Source organism: Aphelocoma coerulescens, chromosome 1A (genome assembly GCF_041296385.1).
Source record: "Aphelocoma coerulescens isolate FSJ_1873_10779 chromosome 1A, UR_Acoe_1.0, whole genome shotgun sequence".
Lineage (NCBI taxonomy): Eukaryota > Metazoa > Chordata > Aves > Passeriformes > Corvidae > Aphelocoma > Aphelocoma coerulescens.
Window position 1 is genome coordinate 79,717,360 of NC_091014.1, and position 16,315 is coordinate 79,733,674.

A 16,315-nucleotide genomic window follows, 5' to 3' on the forward strand; every position below is an offset into this window, starting at 1 on the left:
TCCTTTGTCACTAGGAGCTTTGTCCAGTGCTTCCCATCTTGCTTTCACGTGGCCAGGGCAGAAACTGCCTTTCCTGCTCCTCCAGCCCCTCAGCAAGAGTGGACATACATCTGAGTCACCATGGGCAAGATGGACAACACCTCCGTGGAGCTGAATTCTCCCTCTGAGGTAAAGCAGGCAGCCCTGGAGGAGCCGGAGCCCATCAGCCCGGAGGTTGTGAGCACCAAGAAGAAGAAGAAGGAGATCCCAGACAGAGGTTCCTGGAAGGGGAAATTTGACTTCTTGCTGTCCTGTGTGGGCTATGCTATCGGTCTGGGCAACGTCTGGCGCTTCCCCTATCTCTGCGGCAAGAATGGAGGAGGTGAGAGAAATGCACAGTGAGCAGCCTTGTCCCTGAGCAGGTTTTGGTTTGGTGTGGGTCTGGGCAAATGGGTGGTCCTCCAGCTGGGAGCTCTCCCACATGATGGGAATTACTAAGTTGTCTGGAGACAAGTTTCTATGACCTGTGGGCTTTACTAGCAAGTGCAGGCTGGGAAGAAGTAGTCCAAAGAAATAAAACAATCAGTTTGAGTTCTGTCACATTTCTGCTGTCCAAATTTGCAGGGCTACAAAAAAAAAAAAAAATCATGTGGGACCTCATTTATTTACCGGGAGGGAGGGCTATGCACAAATAGACACCCAGTTGGATTCTGGGGCACCTCCAGAGAAACCAGTTTGCATCTGTTAAAGGTGGGGCTCTCCTCAGTCCAGTGTACTCTCAAGGGAATTCTCCCTGCTCAGCTACACAATTTCTGCACATCTTGGATCAAGTCAGAAAACACACTTCTGTGCCTCAGCTCCCCTCTAAAATGGTGCTATTTCTTCAGCCTTGTCAGGGATATGCTTTTGTGGAGGGGAGTATGGGCTGGTGTCAGTAAAGGCTCTTTATTCTCACTCCGTGCCCAGCTCTCCCATTGCTTGTGCCCGTTACTAAAACTTCCTTCCTTCTCCCCTCTGAAGAGCTGCTCACTTCCCTAAACCCTTTTACAGACTTCCCACACAGGTCCAAACCCCTTTTCCTCACCTTCTAGGCTGTATATATAATTTTAGCTTTGCCTGCTAGTGTTCCCACATTGCTCTTTGCTTCCCTCTTAGCTCTTCCCAGCCTGGAGTCCCCATCCCAAGTGCCACATTCATTCATGCTGCTCTGAGGGTCTCTTCTCATGTTTCTTCTCCATGTCTTTTTTATTTTCCTTTTGCCTTTGGCTCTCATGACTCCTCATATCACCAGCCCACTTCTGCTGTCTGTGTCACATGTGGTGTAGGATGCTTTTCTCCTCCAACCCTGGAAAAGAGGAGAAGGGTCTTGCTCCCTGAAGCACTGTCCATTTAACTTCATGGCATTTAAGGGTATCTAGGCCCTTTCTCTGAAGCATGTGGAGTGAGTCCAAGCAGGAGACCAGAAAGTTAGCAAATTTGACAAGAAGATTTCTAACTGAATTTGTTGTTTTCATAGAATTGTAGAATTATAGGATGGTCTGGGTTGGAAGGGACCTTAAAGATCATCCTGTTCCAAACCCACTGCCAAGGGCAGGGACACCTTTTGCTAAACCAGGTTGCTCAAAGCCACATCCAACCCGGCCTTGAATGCTTTCAGGGATGGGGCAGCCACAGCTTCTTTGGGTTTTGCAGAAAGGTGGAAATGTGCAGCTGAGCTGAGTGAGGTTTATGGAATCATCCAGGCCTGCCCCGGGAGCCTGTGCCACCAATGCCAGAGCCACGATGCAGGTTTGTCGTCTTTGTCTAGCCCCACTCTGCTAGCTCTCGCCATGGAACATTTCCCCCACGGCTAGGTCCCAGCACTGCTTGTTAGCCAGCATCTGCGCCGTGGTTGCTGCATCATCTCAAGTCTCACACCGGCTCTGTGCTGCCCGTGACTGTCTCCTCACACATAAAGTTGGAGATGACAATGCCTATAATTAGATGAAGGGTGTTGTGAAGCTAAAATCGATCCTACATATAAAGTCAGCCGAGAACCTAGGAGAGAGGGTGCTGTAGAGGTGTGGAGCACTATTATTAGCATTAGCAATGGCACACGCGGTGATCTCTGCCCTGGCAGCCGCGGGCACGCAGAGGGAGCAGCCGGCTGTGAGCAGAAACGCCAGGCAGGTGAAATGCGGGAATCGGTGCCTGCCTGCTCCCAAACACCCTGCCTCCCGTGCCGCTCCGTGCCGTTCGCGGCGGCCTGGATGGCTCCTTCCCGCGGCCCTGCCGGCGGCGGCTGCCGGCTCCCGCGGCCGGCCCGGGCGGCAGCGCTGACGCGCGGCGGCGTCACCGGCAGCCGGAGCGCACGGCAGCGCCTTCGCAACCGGCCGGGCACCGCCTCGGCTCTGCCCGACGGAGGCGCCTCCGGAGCACAGCAGACTGTGGGCGGGACTCTAATTTTAGCGTCCTGCATGTACGCTGCTCGGCGCGCGGTCGTGTGGGCTGCTTCCATTACGCACAGGCAAATTGAACTGAATGGAAATATTGTCGTCTCACTTGCCGCTGTCACACTGCATCGGCTCACGGCTGGTTTGCCCGGCGCAGGGAGCCCAGGGCACGGCAGCTCAGCGCTCGGCCCATCCGCTGCGGGGGGCAGGCTTCACCCAAAGTGATGCCTGGGCTCCCTGCTGGCCCTGCGCGCAGCTGGATGTGCCCAGCTGTGCCCATGGCTCCAGCTTCTACACCGACCTCTAACCTCATACAGTCCCTCTGATCTCAACAGCATTGTACCGGGCTCCAAATTCACTCTAGATGCGGCTCAGTACGTGCTAAAAATTGCCTGTGAGATCCTAAGCTTGAATAACTTGAGAGAAAAACAATTATTTAAATAAGCATCCTGCACTCCCCCTTTGTGCACTGAGACTCAAAGCAACAGTGTGTAACGCTTGTAATGCTCAATTTTTGATTCGTGGGCAGTGTTCCCTGTTTTAAGGATTAATTGTTGTTCTCTGCTGTATGACATTAGGAGCAGGCACATTTGGGGCTGCACAGTGAGTGCCAGGCGCTGCTGATCTTTCCTTGCCTCCAAGGGTCAGTGCTCTGAGCAAGACCAGCGTCATCACCCTTTGACACCCATGGACCTGGAGACAAGCTGGGACTTTCACAAGGTCACACACAACCATATTTTGCACAGGCCTGCAGAATGGATTTTCCATCTGGCTGTACAGGACCCAGGGATATTATCCATGCCTGCTTGGGACCTGGCCCTCCAGAGTGACAGTGTCATTGCCAATAGCCCTCAGCTCAAGGAGATGGTCTGGTTTGTAGATTTTCAACTATTCTTGAGTATCTTTGTCGAGCCAGGACAAAGGACTTGTGTCCAAAAGTTTATTTGGTGGGTTTTTTCCCCAACAGTCTATTAAGACCTTTACCTACAAACCTTCCTGACCTGCTGTAGATGAGAAATGCAGGTTCATCAGGGCTGCAGCCAAATTTCATTAACTGCTTGCAAGGAAGGCACTTGCTCTGCCGCAAAGCTCAGCCTCCAAACTCCTCAGCAGCAGGGTGGCAGCTGCTGTGTCCTCGGAGCAGACGCTGGCTTCCCACAGGGCTCCCAGGGGCCTGGACCCTGCAGGCTGTGGTGTCTAGCGAGCACACGGAGGAGGATGCTGAGCAGGCACAGGGATGCCCAAAGCTGTTCCCTCCTCTGCGCCAGGCTGCTGGTGAAGCCAAGAGCCTGTGCTTCCACGCCAGCTTGTGCTTCAGGCTCATGGTCACCGAACTGCTGGCACGGAGAGTGTTTTCTCCCCACCACCCACTGCCAGCTCCTCTTGCATGCTGCCTCCCATGGACTCCCATGCCGGGTGCTGGCACCTGCCTCTCCCAGCTGGGTTCAGCTCCCTGCTTGGCAGGCACATGTCCCCAGCTGGATGTCCTCTGAGCCAGCATCCCTGGCTGTGCCTGGCTGCTTCCCTGCCCTCGAAGAGCAGCTGCTGGAGCCTGGCTCTGCTGGGTGCAAGCTGGGCCACAGCTCTCCAGAGTGGCTTTGCTTGCTGGCTCTCATATTTGCTTCCTATGAGTATCTGGAGAAGACTCAGACTGACAGCTCAGCCCTATGGCTAGAGCAGGAATCAGTGCTGTCCTGAACACGGCCAGCTGCTTCTGGGCAAACTGAGTGTCCTCTCTCTGCCCCCAGCCAGCATCTTCTGCAAAAGTTTGTCCTCCACAGAGATTATGGCATGCATGAGAAAGGTAAAAATGAGCTTTGTCCCAAGTCCTAGAAGTCAGGATGACCTGAACTTGTACAGCCTTCCAATCACACGGCAAGGCTCTCCTATTCTAATTGCTCTTCTAAAAACTGGGTGCCAGTAATATCTCTAGTGAATGGGTGTTCTACCTCCTTTCTAGTGATGGGATGATTTCCATAGGGCCATGAAGAAGAATAATATTTTCACTAGGAATTCTAAGGGTAAAACCTAAAACACAGATGGAGGGGTATATAGCACTGTTACTAGAGCCAATACAGTCTTGGTCACAGTTTTCTTAAAAGACTGAATTAGCTATAAACAAAGAAGGCAGTGGCCAATGCCAGATATTCCTGTGCACTGTTCCCTCAAGAAGAAGAAGAATTGAAAGCTTCTGCAGGTAAGACAGAAAGCATCAACAAGTTACCAGTGTCAGTGTCCAAGCTTTTGGGTTTGTTGTCAGATTGGGTTTAGCACTATCTAAACAGTTAACAAAGTGAGCCTGGCATTGCACAGCTAGTGAGGTCAATGTCTGTGTATACATGGTACATATATACCCACAGTGATAAGGGGAAAGCAGTGGTGACCTCAGTGGGAGACTCACTGAACACACCAACTCCAGCTGCAAACTTTCCCCTCTGGGAGAGGCTGCTCCTCATCACACAGGTGCTGCGGAGCAAGAAACTGCAGCTGGAGGCATTTCCTTCTTGATCAAAGTGGAAACTGCCTGATAACATTGCTCCTTCTTTCAGGGGCCTTCCTTATCCCTTATTTCCTGACGCTGGTGTTTGCTGGGATTCCTCTCTTCCTGCTGGAAACTGCTCTGGGCCAGTATACCTCTGTTGGTGGACTGGGAGTCTGGAGATTAGCACCCATGTTCAAAGGTACTGTGCTGTGTGTTTGGGACAGCAGTGGCACGTAACTACACACAAAACCCCATTGATGGTTTGAGGGCAAATCAGCAAATCCCCAGGGACTGGGATGGGGTGGCAGGTGAGGGGAGGGGTTTTCCGCTCTGTCTTTATCAAGCTGTCCTTGACCTCGATGTCTGCAGTCGCTGTGCTCCGTTCAAGCAGCTTTGTGTGGTGAGAAGGGACTTTATGAGCAGTATGGACTGTGATGGAGGGGCTCTGGTTGCAGGAGACCCTTTGTTTTCCCAAACTTCCCTACGTATGCTTGTTTTAATTGCGTGGGAATGCAACCTGTTGGCATGTTTGGAGTAATTGTTTTCTAGAAGCCAATGGTGATTTAGAAATGCCTTGGATGTGGGAAAGTGTGATTCTGCCAGGGAAGTGACAAGATGTTGTTCTTGTGGAGATCTGTCCATAAAGTACTGGTAGCACACTGAAAGGTAGTACTGTTCCCCCAGTGGAAATGGGTGGGTGAGAGACCTGAGGGAATGAGCCTCCCTTGCTGACCAGCTCACAGTGCAACTCTAGCACACTCTGATGAGCTGATTCCCTTTCTCTGGTTTTCAAAAGAAACTTGCTGTGGTGCCCATGAACTCCCTTAGGTACTGGAGACCTGGGCTGATGCTGCTCTCTGCCTTCATTTGCAGGTGTGGGACTGGCAGCTATGGTTCTGTCCTTCTGGCTGAACATCTACTACATTGTCATCATCGCCTGGGCTCTCTACTATCTCTTCAACTCTTTCACTGCAGTGAGTCACGGGCATGTCTGCAGCATGGTCCTGGCTGTGGTCTGGGTCCTCACTCCTTTATGGGCAGTGATTTGTTTATGCCCCAAAGCAGGCACTAGCTGCTTGCCATTTGTGCAAAGAGCCCTTGTCAGCATCCTGCTGAACCCTTCCTCAAGAGGTTCATCAGCCCTGGAGGCAGTTTTGTAGTGCTGACAGGTAGTGATGTTTGCCCTCTGCAGGGGATGGTCCCAGCCCCTCTATGGGAACTGTTCCCTGCTCTCATCAGTCTTTAAAACTCACCCTGTGATTCTGTTTTATTTCTAGGGCTGCTCAAATCTGAGCTGCATATTTCCAGAACTGCTTTTGTCAGGTTTTGTCACATCATGGTCTTATTTCTCAGGACTTACTCCTTATCTTAATTAGTTCTTATTCACTCCTCTCTTGATAAATGATATCCAAGGGATTTTTTTCTGCTGGGAAAATGATTCAGAAAGTATCTAGACATCTGCTTGTGACTGCCTCTTAGTGTGTGCTTTTGTGTTATGGTTTATAGTGGATTCCTCTTCCACAGCAGGGTCTTCTACCATACAAGGTTAGAATCACACCCTATATTAATTTCTTGGTACCTGAATTATTTATTTCAGCCCAGACTGGTAAGAGTTTCCTTAACGTAACTCTCTGAGCAACCTGCAGCCTCAAAGATATCAATCCCGTGGTTCAAATGGGATCTTTTTGAATGTCATTTAGATATAACCCTGAAATGCTATAGTGGACACTGTACATCCAGTTTTACTTTCTGTTTCAGCAAAAATTCCCAGTATCTATCAAGACTTTTGCTGAGTTACCCTGTTTGGCATTCCCAACTGTGCTTCTACGACCGATACTACCTATTACTGTAGACTCCTGGATCTAGATCAAAATTATTGGCTGTGGGTGATTAGATGCACCCTCAGGCGCATCCCAAATAAACAGTGATCTTCCCCAAAGGAACTCATCCCAACTACAGCCTGGGCAGGATGAGGCTTTGGTACATTCAGGTGTCACAGACCCGGCTGGTGACAGTGCTTGTATGTACATAGGCAGATACAGGTGTTTGGCTCAAGACCTTTTCTTTTGCCAGAGATAATTCCAAACTCCCGAAAGGACCCAAGGCGTAAATGAAAAAGCTAGGCTGATGTCTGTCCCATGTCCCTCCAAAATTTGACTAAGAGTATTTTGAACTATAATAGGAGCCCAGTCTGCCTTCTGCAGTTTCTGTCCTCTGAAATTCAGAGGAAATGGAGCAGCAACAAACTGCCCCCAGCCTGCCCCTCCTTGTGGGAGTTTCACAGCGTCTCTAATGTGCAAACATTGAAGAGATGCTGTGCTCCGCTGCCCGAGCCACTGCCTTTGCTTCAGTGCAGTTAACAAGTCCTCGGTGAAATCACCGGGTAGGTGCAGTGGCCTGGGTGGCCACTGGAATGTCAGCCCCGCCCCTTCAACAGCCACCGTTCTGCCAGGATACCACGTTTGAAGGTATCATCTGCTGGAGCGAACTGATTTAGATGGAGCAGTGAGGGCAGCACTTAAGGGCACTGATGCCACAAGGCACTTAAAACACAAATAGTATTTTGGAAGAGGTCTGTGTTCGTGGATGAATAGGGATGGATACAAACATCTTCTTAAAGCTTTGTTGAGGGGGAGCCTCAGGTCTTATCTGCAGAGGGAAATCACCCAGAATAGCTGTTCCGCATTTATCTATATGCACTGTGCTTGGGAAAAGAGATAGCTGCGCATGGAGACATATCCAAGCTGCTTTCCTTGGGCTGGCTCAGCCGTGGCACAGCATGGCCCGGGTGACTTGCCCTGCACGCTCACACGGTCCCTGACACTGCTGCTTCACTGTCTGCAGTGCCAGAGCTGATTGCACTAAGTCTGTAGCATTGTGCTGCCATCACACTGCTACCCACAGTGTAAACATCTCCCAGGAATCCCTTTGTGCTGCTTATAATCAGGGCAGTGGACAGCATGAAACAGCTACTGAGCTTTAAATTTACTCCTGTGCTTGTGTTATAACAGTCTGTTTGTGTACCCATTGCCTCTCATCTCAGGGCTGTGTTGCTTTTTAAGCGTTGAAGTTGGTGTAAATGAAACATAAGAAACAAATCACTGTTTATTCTTTGTGCGGTAGATTCCAACCACTTGTTGACTGAAGCTAGCAAAAAGCTGTATTGGTTATAAACACAATATCCTTTGATATTATTTTAATTTGTAGCTACTAATTACCAACAGTTAATTGGAAGTGGCTTTTTATCTGGGGAGTTGCTAACATTTTATTGGACCTACAACATTGCCCTAATAACATAATGATATTTTTTCCTGGAAAGTTCTTGTCCAATTTATCGTATCTTGGAAAATTGTTCCATGCTTTTGGCTACAAGGGCATGCCCATCCAGTGGAGCTGCCCATTCTCTTTGCAAAAAAAATTATGGGGTTTCAGTTTAAAAGAAGCCAGATTTCAGCTGGGAGATCTCACATGAATGATAACCCCGCTGTCCTTGTGCCGGTGCAGGACCTGCCGTGGCAGAACTGCGGGAATGCCTGGAACACCGACCGCTGCTTCTCCAACTACTCCCTGAACGACACCACCAACCTCACCAGCGCTGTCACCGAGTTCTGGGAGTACGTCCCCAGCCTGCCCACACCAGGTTTCTCCCCTCGCCGCGGTCGCCGTGCCTGCCCACCAGGGCTGCGGCTGTGCCTGTTGGCGCTGTTCCTCGGGCAGCTTTGGCTGGAGGGCATTACAGCCAGCCACTGGCCATGGTGGCCGTGGGGTGCGCGGTGCAGATGCAGGTCAGGTGGATGGACAGGCAAACAGCCTCTCCACCTCTCTTCTCCTCCCTTCATCCCATCACCATGAACCTCAGTTCTCTCTAGGCTTTTGCGGGTTCTCACGCTTGATTGCACCTGGCCCTTCACCCTCCACCTCTGGGAGCTCCCTCTGCCCTTGATTGTTGGACTTCCTCCTAACACAGTGTCTCCCACCCTTAGGAGGAACATGCACCAGATGTCCGGGGGCCTGGGGGAGCCTGGCACCATCCGCTGGCCCCTGGCTGGCACACTGGCCCTGGCCTGGCTGCTGGTCTACTTTTCCATCTGGAAGGGTGTGGAGTGGACGGGCAAGGTACAGTGTGAGGGATGGGTCTTTTGGTGCTGCCTCTCGTTGCTGCATTGTCAAAATATCCTCCAGACTCAATTTTATTTGTGTCTGTAACTGAGATTATGGTGTTTAGAGGCAAAATCACAGTAGATACTATTAAATTCCTGACATTTACTTTTCACAGCTGTAAAAATTGTTACCATGTTTATGGTAATTTTCATTCTAAGTGCAGAGAATAGCTCTTCCCTGTAAGGTCCTGGGTCTGAGCACACACTCTTTTTGGGAAGAGGCATTGTCAGAAATTACCTGTATTTCCCACCTTGGGACAGCCCTTTGAGAGAGCAAAGCTTCTTGTGGTCTCCTCCTTTTGACAATCACAGTCTCTTAAACTGCCTCTGGTGGAAAAAATCTCACCATCTCCTTTGAAAATTTCCCTGCTGCCCTTTTGATATTGGTGGGAGACCTTCAGACGAGAAGCCCGCTGTTATTCCCTGTGCAGCACTCCAGGCTAGCACAGCAGAAAGGTAATTGCTTCATTTAGTGAAACAGCGATGCTGAGATGCTGGGATGTGTTATTTAGAGCACAGCATGGTGCAGCAGGACACTATTATGAAAGGAATAATCTAGAGGAGAGATCAGAAGGAAGCACTTCAGGGGTAGGTAACCTAAGCTGTTAACTTCCCCAGTGGCTCTCAAACAGGCTTTAGCTACACAGCCACAGCAAAGCCCTGGTGATTACTGGTGTGGGCCCCGTGATGAGGGATGGCACATACCTGTGAGATCCTGAAACAGTGCTGAAAGGAAAGCAGTGGAATCAGGACAACTTGTCTTGCTTGATGCATTGGTCTAGAGAAACACCAGCTTTAGCTCTGCAAAATAAGGATGTTATGACTTAAGGGGATTACTTCTGTGCACTAAAATTATCCCTCCCTTGTCTTTGGGCATTTCATCCAGACTTTAGCATGCTACTTTTGTGATTAGTCGGTCCTTGTGTATCTTTGGCAGGGAGAAACCTCAAACAGCCAGAAATGTTACTGGCATGGGAATGGGAGACAGCAAATGCAAGGAAATGCTGCTGAAAGTGGCTGTGCTTGGGAGCTTTTCCCCCTCACAGAAGGACACACCAGATGCAACAATAGCATGGGCAGGAAAGCTCCTGGGCACTGGTGGGCTGATGGCTTCTCTCCCATGGGGTCTTTTTCAGGTGGTGTATTTCTCAGCCACCTACCCCTACTTCATGCTTTTCATCCTCTTGTTCCGGGGAGTCACGCTGCCAGGAGCCAAGGAGGGGATCCTCTTCTACCTCACGCCTGACTTCAGGAAGCTTTCTGACTCTGAGGTTTGTAGCCTAGTGAGGAAAGCTCTTATCTCCCAGCTCTGTCTGCATTAGGCTTCCCCAGGCACTTCCCATGAATGTTGTAAGTACTTAAAATAACGCTGGAATAACTCTGTTCAAACAGTCATGACCCATGTCCCACAGGCTGAGACAAAGCTGAGGGACAGGTCCTTCATGGGTGGAAATCTGTGCAGCAGCTCTGTTGTACTCAAGCAGTGTTATCCACAGGGCAGGGGGAGTCAGAAGTCATCCTGACAGAGGGACCTCCCCTCTGGGCTGGGAATGGCTTGTTTCACTGACTGTCCTAGGGTTTGGCCTTGTTCTGGTGGTCCCAGAGAAAGGACGATGTGGTGGTGCTGGCATGGGGGCCTCAGAAGCAGCCCAAGACACAGCAGCACACACAGCAGCAGTTTTTGGAAGTGCTTAGATGATGAGTGGTGGCCAGTAAGATTGCCTTGGTCAGTGGAATCTCAGAGGGGGCCCCAGACTCCTGCAAAGGCAAAATTGTTTAGGAGTCACAAGACTCTTCCTTTTTCAGCAGCAATGCTCCTGTGACTGCAGAGTCACCAGTCACCAGCTTTAAGACCTTAAGGCACTGGGCCAGCTTTTCAAGCTGCCTTCCTCTCCTCTTTAGTTTTAAACGGGATGCATCATCCATCCACTTCCATCCCATGGAGCAGCTTTGATTCATACATTTTGGAGGGCTGAGTATATATGTCTGATGCTGGGCCAGGTTGCACTTTGATACACTGGACACATGGGAAGAATGCAGATCCTACAGGATCCTACAGGGCCCTACAGGAAAGCTCTGGAGAGGGACTTTTGACAAGGATATGCAGTGATAGGACAAGGAGAATGGCTTTAAACTGAAAGAGAATAGCTTCAGATTAGATACTAGTAAGAAACTCTTGACTCGGCCCTACTGACAGGGTTCCCTCAGGTCCTGGCCACCCCACTGGGCTGTGCATCCAAGCCCACAGCTCCACAGTCTGCACCCAGTCCCCTTGCTAGTCCTGCTCAGAGCTGCTGCAGGACATGCACCTGCAGCACGGAGTCCCCTTCTGCTGCACTCCTCTTCTGGCTCCTTGTCTGCAGGTCTGGATGGACGCAGCCACTCAGATCTTCTTCTCCTATGGCCTGGGGCTGGGCTCCCTCATTGCTCTGGGGAGCTACAACACTTTCCACAACAACGTCTACAGGTCAGTTGTTTTTCCATCCTCCTGTGTGGCAGGGAGTGCTCATGGGTGAGGGAGTGGGTTGTGGTGAATCTGCCTGATCTCGGCTGTCCCCTTGCTGGCTACATGCAGCCTAGGGGACAGACACACTGTGATCTCTGTAGAGGTGCTCCCTGCCTGCAGGACACTTAGTATGTCACCTCTGCTACCTGTCCAAGGCATAGCACCAGCTCTCCACAGGGCTTGGTCTTTCGTTTACCCCACCCTCTGCTCTTGGTAGGGACTTGCAGGTGGTTTTTTCTCTCTCTTTCTCTCTTCCAGAGACTCCATTATTGTCTGTTGTATAAACTCCACCACAAGCATATTTGCGGGATTTGTAATTTTCTCTATCATTGGCTTCATGTCACACATCACAAAGAAGTCGGTGTCAGAGCTGGCCTCCTCAGGTAGGCAGAGAGCTATGTTCAAATGCAACAGCAACCTGTGAGAACCATTTGTAAGTGAGCATGGGGTGCTCTTGGGTCTTTCCTGACTAGATGTGCCGAAGTTTTATTTTGCTGTGGTGAAATATTTAGGCCATTTGCTGTCTGAAACCTTCCCATGGAGAATAGATGCTACCTATGTTTTTGGTAGATGTGACCAAAATTTGAAGTCCCTTTTTCATGCAAAAGCTTGAGATTGTGATCTCAAAATAATTTTTTAACCAAGATTGGGACTGTGTCTTTCTGCAGAAAGACATATTTTGAAATTGCTATCTTCCCAGAGAAAGCTTTTATCTCAAGAAACAGCATTTTGTGATGGAAAAAAAAAGGCACCAGGAAAGTTGTAACCAGCTCTGAATATCAGTTTATTTTTCTAGCAAAGTGTCCCAGCTCCATTTGGTTGCAATAATTTGATGACTTTCTTGCTTGCAGGACTTGTTTCTCCAGTCATTTCTGTCTCCCCATCCTGCCCCCGTGCATCCCACTGGGTTGCTGTGTCACAGGCACAAAGGCTGAGGTGTTCCTAGCTCCTATACAAAAACCCCACAGTTCTTGGCTGTAATTGTTGTCTCTCTATTTAACCATGGCCCTTAGCCCAGACTTCCCATCAGATGCTTTGTAAACACGGGCTCATCTCTCTTTCCATTACTGCAGGTCCTGGACTGGCTTTCCTCGCCTACCCGCAGGTTGTCACACAGCTGCCCTTGTCCCCACTCTGGTCAATCCTCTTCTTCTCCATGCTGATGATGCTGGGTCTGGACAGTCAGGTGAGTCAGGTGACCCAGGGACAAAGTGAGGGAAGATACAAAAATGTCTTCAGTACAAGGTTGGTGTCCCCTTCTGCACTTGGGACAGTGCTAGCAGAGCGTTTTTTCACTCTCTCATGGTGTGAGGGCCGTGCTTTCATGCAGCATTTTGGCATTGTTTTTGATGCCAGCTGCAGCCCTGAGCAGAGCTGCAGCTCCCTGGCCTGGTCCATAGGTTAGCAGGGATAGGTCCTGGCAGAAGGAAGGAGTCATGCCTTGGAAGAGGCTGGTCCCTGGGTACCCTGATTGCTTTGCCATCAGGTAAGTTTTACAAGATACTTGAGGGGGAAGCAGTTAGATGTAGCAGTTAGATGTCTCCACCCTGCCCCCTCAGAGCCCTCACAAAACAAAACAAAAACCATTATCTCAGTGTTTTTACAAGTGGTGATACTTCTTTTTCCTGATAATTCCACATAAAAGTAGCTACCCAGTGAAGCAGTGAATTGCAGTGTGCCTTCCTTTTGAGTGCATCAAAATCAAAGGTTCCTGCAAAAGCCTGCACTTGTGCCCACATGCTCTTCTGCTGCAGCACAAAGCTCCAGTACAAAATGGATGCTCTCTTGGATTACAGGTAGTGTTCATAAACCCAAGCCTACTTCACAATCACACCTGGTTTCCAGGAAAATCTAATCAACCAAATCTGGTTTTCAGTCATGTCACATTCTCATAAACAGATTATAAAGCTCATGACTGCATTACCACAGACATTATTTAGAAAAAAAAAATTAAAAAAAATCAAATAATGCCTGAATGTTCTGCAAGAAGCTACATTCACAGAAAAAAAATATTATCTCCATGGATTACTCACTCAGTGCTGGTAAATAGTCCGAGACATGACAACAAGCCCTGTAAAGCACTCTGTGGAATTTATTTGCTGCATTTGCTTCTAAAATACCCCTTGAAATTCTCCACGTCCCTTCTGACAGGCAGTCTGGGAGGGCAGGCAGTCTGTGGGGGGCTATCGTTGCCTGGAGGAAGAGGCTGGGGGGAATGAAGCATTAAAAGGAAAACAAGCTTTTGAAAAGCACAGCTAAATACATGTAAAGAAGCTTTCTGTCTGCGTGCTGGAGCTCTGATTCATTCAAACACACCAGCAGCAGCATGGCAGCTTGTGCATATAAAGCAACCAACAGCAGTGGCTGCAATTCCACATGCATTCTGAAGCATTCCGTTAAAAAAAATAATTGTTTTTCTACGTGCTGATTACACATCCTGCGTGGCATTTGCAGATGGGGAGCAGGTATTTTTCATTTGGGTCAGCAGCCCAGTTCGTGAGGCACAGCAGGGCCGTGGGGCATCTCCTGCAGCCCAGGGCTGCTGCACTGACACTGTCCCTTGTCACCGGTGGGGTGCAGCTCTGTAGGCACAGTGGTGATGCTCGGAAGCCCAGCAAGGGAGGGGAGGCTGGGCTGAGATCTGTGCTTGTGATGCAGCCACGAGCTCCAGCCCTTTAGGGACGGTGGCAGTAGGTCCAGCGGGTGTCCTGGAGATGCAGCACAGCTCCAGCTGCCTCTTCCTGCCAGGGTGCTCATCCGCTCTGCAGTTCCTCGAGCGGGATGAGTGACCTGTACTGAGAGACACCTCCCTCCTGTGCCCTCACTCGCGTGCCTTGGTGCTCCCTCTGCTCTGATCCGGCCGGGCTGCAGCTCTCTCCCGTCTGGACCCTCTTTCATAATATGCTGATGCTTCCTTTTAACCTACCAGTTTCCAGGTCAGGCATTTATTCCCCAGGGGAGCTGGCAAGCCTTGTGACTGTCAGCCTGTGTCTGTCCCATGTGAGGCCGCCTCACACGGGTTGGTCATGAGGCTTTCCAGCTGCCAGCAGTGAGACTACTCTCATGGATTTCGGCTGCACATCTGGCAGCTGTGGTCAAACTACCCACGGGTCCGTGCATCCCAGCAGGGAGCTCTGTGTGGCTGAGGAGGGAATAGCAAGCCCTTGACATTGGGAGAGGGTGGGAGAGAGACTCTCCTTCAGACAGAGCTCCTGACTATATTGACTCCCAAGCCCAGATTACTGTACCCAGCAGCTTGTGTAATAATTAAGTCCCTGAACAGTAAAAAGAGCAAAAGAGATAAGTTAATGGAAATAAAATGCTTAGGAAAGAAATAATATCGTGGGGTGATGCATGAGGAAGAGAAGAACTAAAAATTGCGGCTGGAGAGAGTTGGTGGGAAAAGCAGAATTTTTTGGAAAGCAGACTGAAGAGGCAAGAACAGGAGGCCCCAGTGCTCAGCTCCTCACCACTCTGAAAGCAGAATGCTTTCATTCAGGTGCCTACATATCTTGTCCAAGCAGCCAAGGTTTGGTCTGTAGGCTGGGAAAAGTGAACCTCAGGCCAGACAGCTGCAGTCCCTGGGGCTGGAAAGCTGAGCCTCCTCCAGGATGCATCCCCTATGAAGTCTGAGGCTGTCATGAGGCAATTTTCAGTAAATTGCCTGTTCTATGGCTAGAAAAAGCAATGTACAACCATTTGCTTCTCCACCTCATCCATTACACAGGAGCTTAATTTTCATAGGAGACAGAGAATTCAACTCACTTTGTAGCCCTGTTCCTCATCACCCATCTCCCTGTCTTTCCCTCTGTGCATTCCCTGACTTTGATCCTTCTTCCTGCACCAAAGGGCTGTCAGTTCTACTCCATCCCATTATCTAAAGGCACCCTTTTCTTTGCTCCTTCTCTGCTGGACACCACCCTCTGCCCCTGACCACCCCTGTTTCCCTCCAAGCCCATTTCCCTTTCTGGTCTCAGATCCCCTGGCCCTGCAATGGCTCCAGCAGTGCCTGGCCATGCATCCATGTGGAAGGAATGGCTTTCGACAGTGGTTTTTTAGTCATGCTATCTCTTCACAGTCTAGTGCCGGCTCAGTCCTGACTCTTCCAGACAACAAGCCAGGTGGGATGGGGTGAAGAACTCACTGTCAGTGGCTATACAGGCAGCTGAACCCATGCATGAATGGCAAAAGATGCTTTAATGGCACTCGTGTCCAACAAAAAAAAGCTTAGCTCGTTAAAAATTCAAGTGGAAGCAGTTGAGCTTTGGAGCTCTGGGAATACTGGCTTTCCATGCGGGTGTAAAACCCTGGGCATGCACATCTGCCTTTGCCTTGCTCCAGACCACGTGGAAGCCAGCCCCAGCAGCCAGCAGTGTGCAAGCTCTTCCCCCATCCCTGCCCAGCTATAGGCTCAGGCTTTCCATTTTTCTTCCACACATCTTCCCAACCCCCTGCTGCTCTTTTTGGTCTGTATACCTCCACCTCCACTCCAGGGGTGTTTTTTATTCCCAGGGACAGGGAAGTCACTGACATCAAAAAGTGATGAAACCGCTTCAGTTTTCATTGCACTGTACATTTGCTCAGTGTGACCAGGGAAGCCAGTTTGCTGCCCTCATAAATTCCCAGGGTTGTAGCTAGAGGCACAATGTGCTCTCTGAGAGAGGTATGTTACCTGTAGTTCCTGGGAGTGAGATATAAATCTCACACTTTATCAAGAAATAGGAGGGAAGGATGCACTTCAGATATATACAGTCCA

The 16,315-nt window shown here is 49.9% G+C and overlaps 1 protein-coding gene across 6 annotated transcripts in view; it reads left to right on the plus strand.

Annotated features, from left to right (window-relative positions):
• LOC138104429 (sodium- and chloride-dependent GABA transporter 1-like) overlaps window positions 1-16,315 on the plus strand; it is a 40,129-nt gene that overhangs the window by 11,157 nt on the left and 12,657 nt on the right. For 4 of the 6 annotated variants that reach the window (XR_011148062.1, XM_069003713.1, XM_069003712.1 and 1 more), the window contains exons 2-10: window positions 15-361; window positions 4,961-5,092; window positions 5,767-5,867; window positions 8,398-8,507; window positions 8,877-9,009; window positions 10,190-10,324; window positions 11,417-11,520; window positions 11,818-11,942; window positions 12,633-12,745. Coding sequence is in view for 5 of the 6 variants with exons in the window: in XM_069003713.1 (XP_068859814.1) it covers window positions 121-361; window positions 4,961-5,092; window positions 5,767-5,867; window positions 8,398-8,507; window positions 8,877-9,009; window positions 10,190-10,324; window positions 11,417-11,520; window positions 11,818-11,942; window positions 12,633-12,745 (1,194 nt within the window). In the remaining variant the exon portion in view is untranslated. Of the gene's footprint in view, window positions 1-14; window positions 362-4,099; window positions 4,216-4,960; window positions 5,093-5,766; window positions 5,868-8,397; window positions 8,534-8,876; window positions 9,010-10,189; window positions 10,325-11,416; window positions 11,521-11,817; window positions 11,943-12,632; window positions 12,746-16,315 lie in introns of those variants that run through there. The other 2 variants (XM_069003716.1, XM_069003714.1) reach the window with 2 other exon arrangements.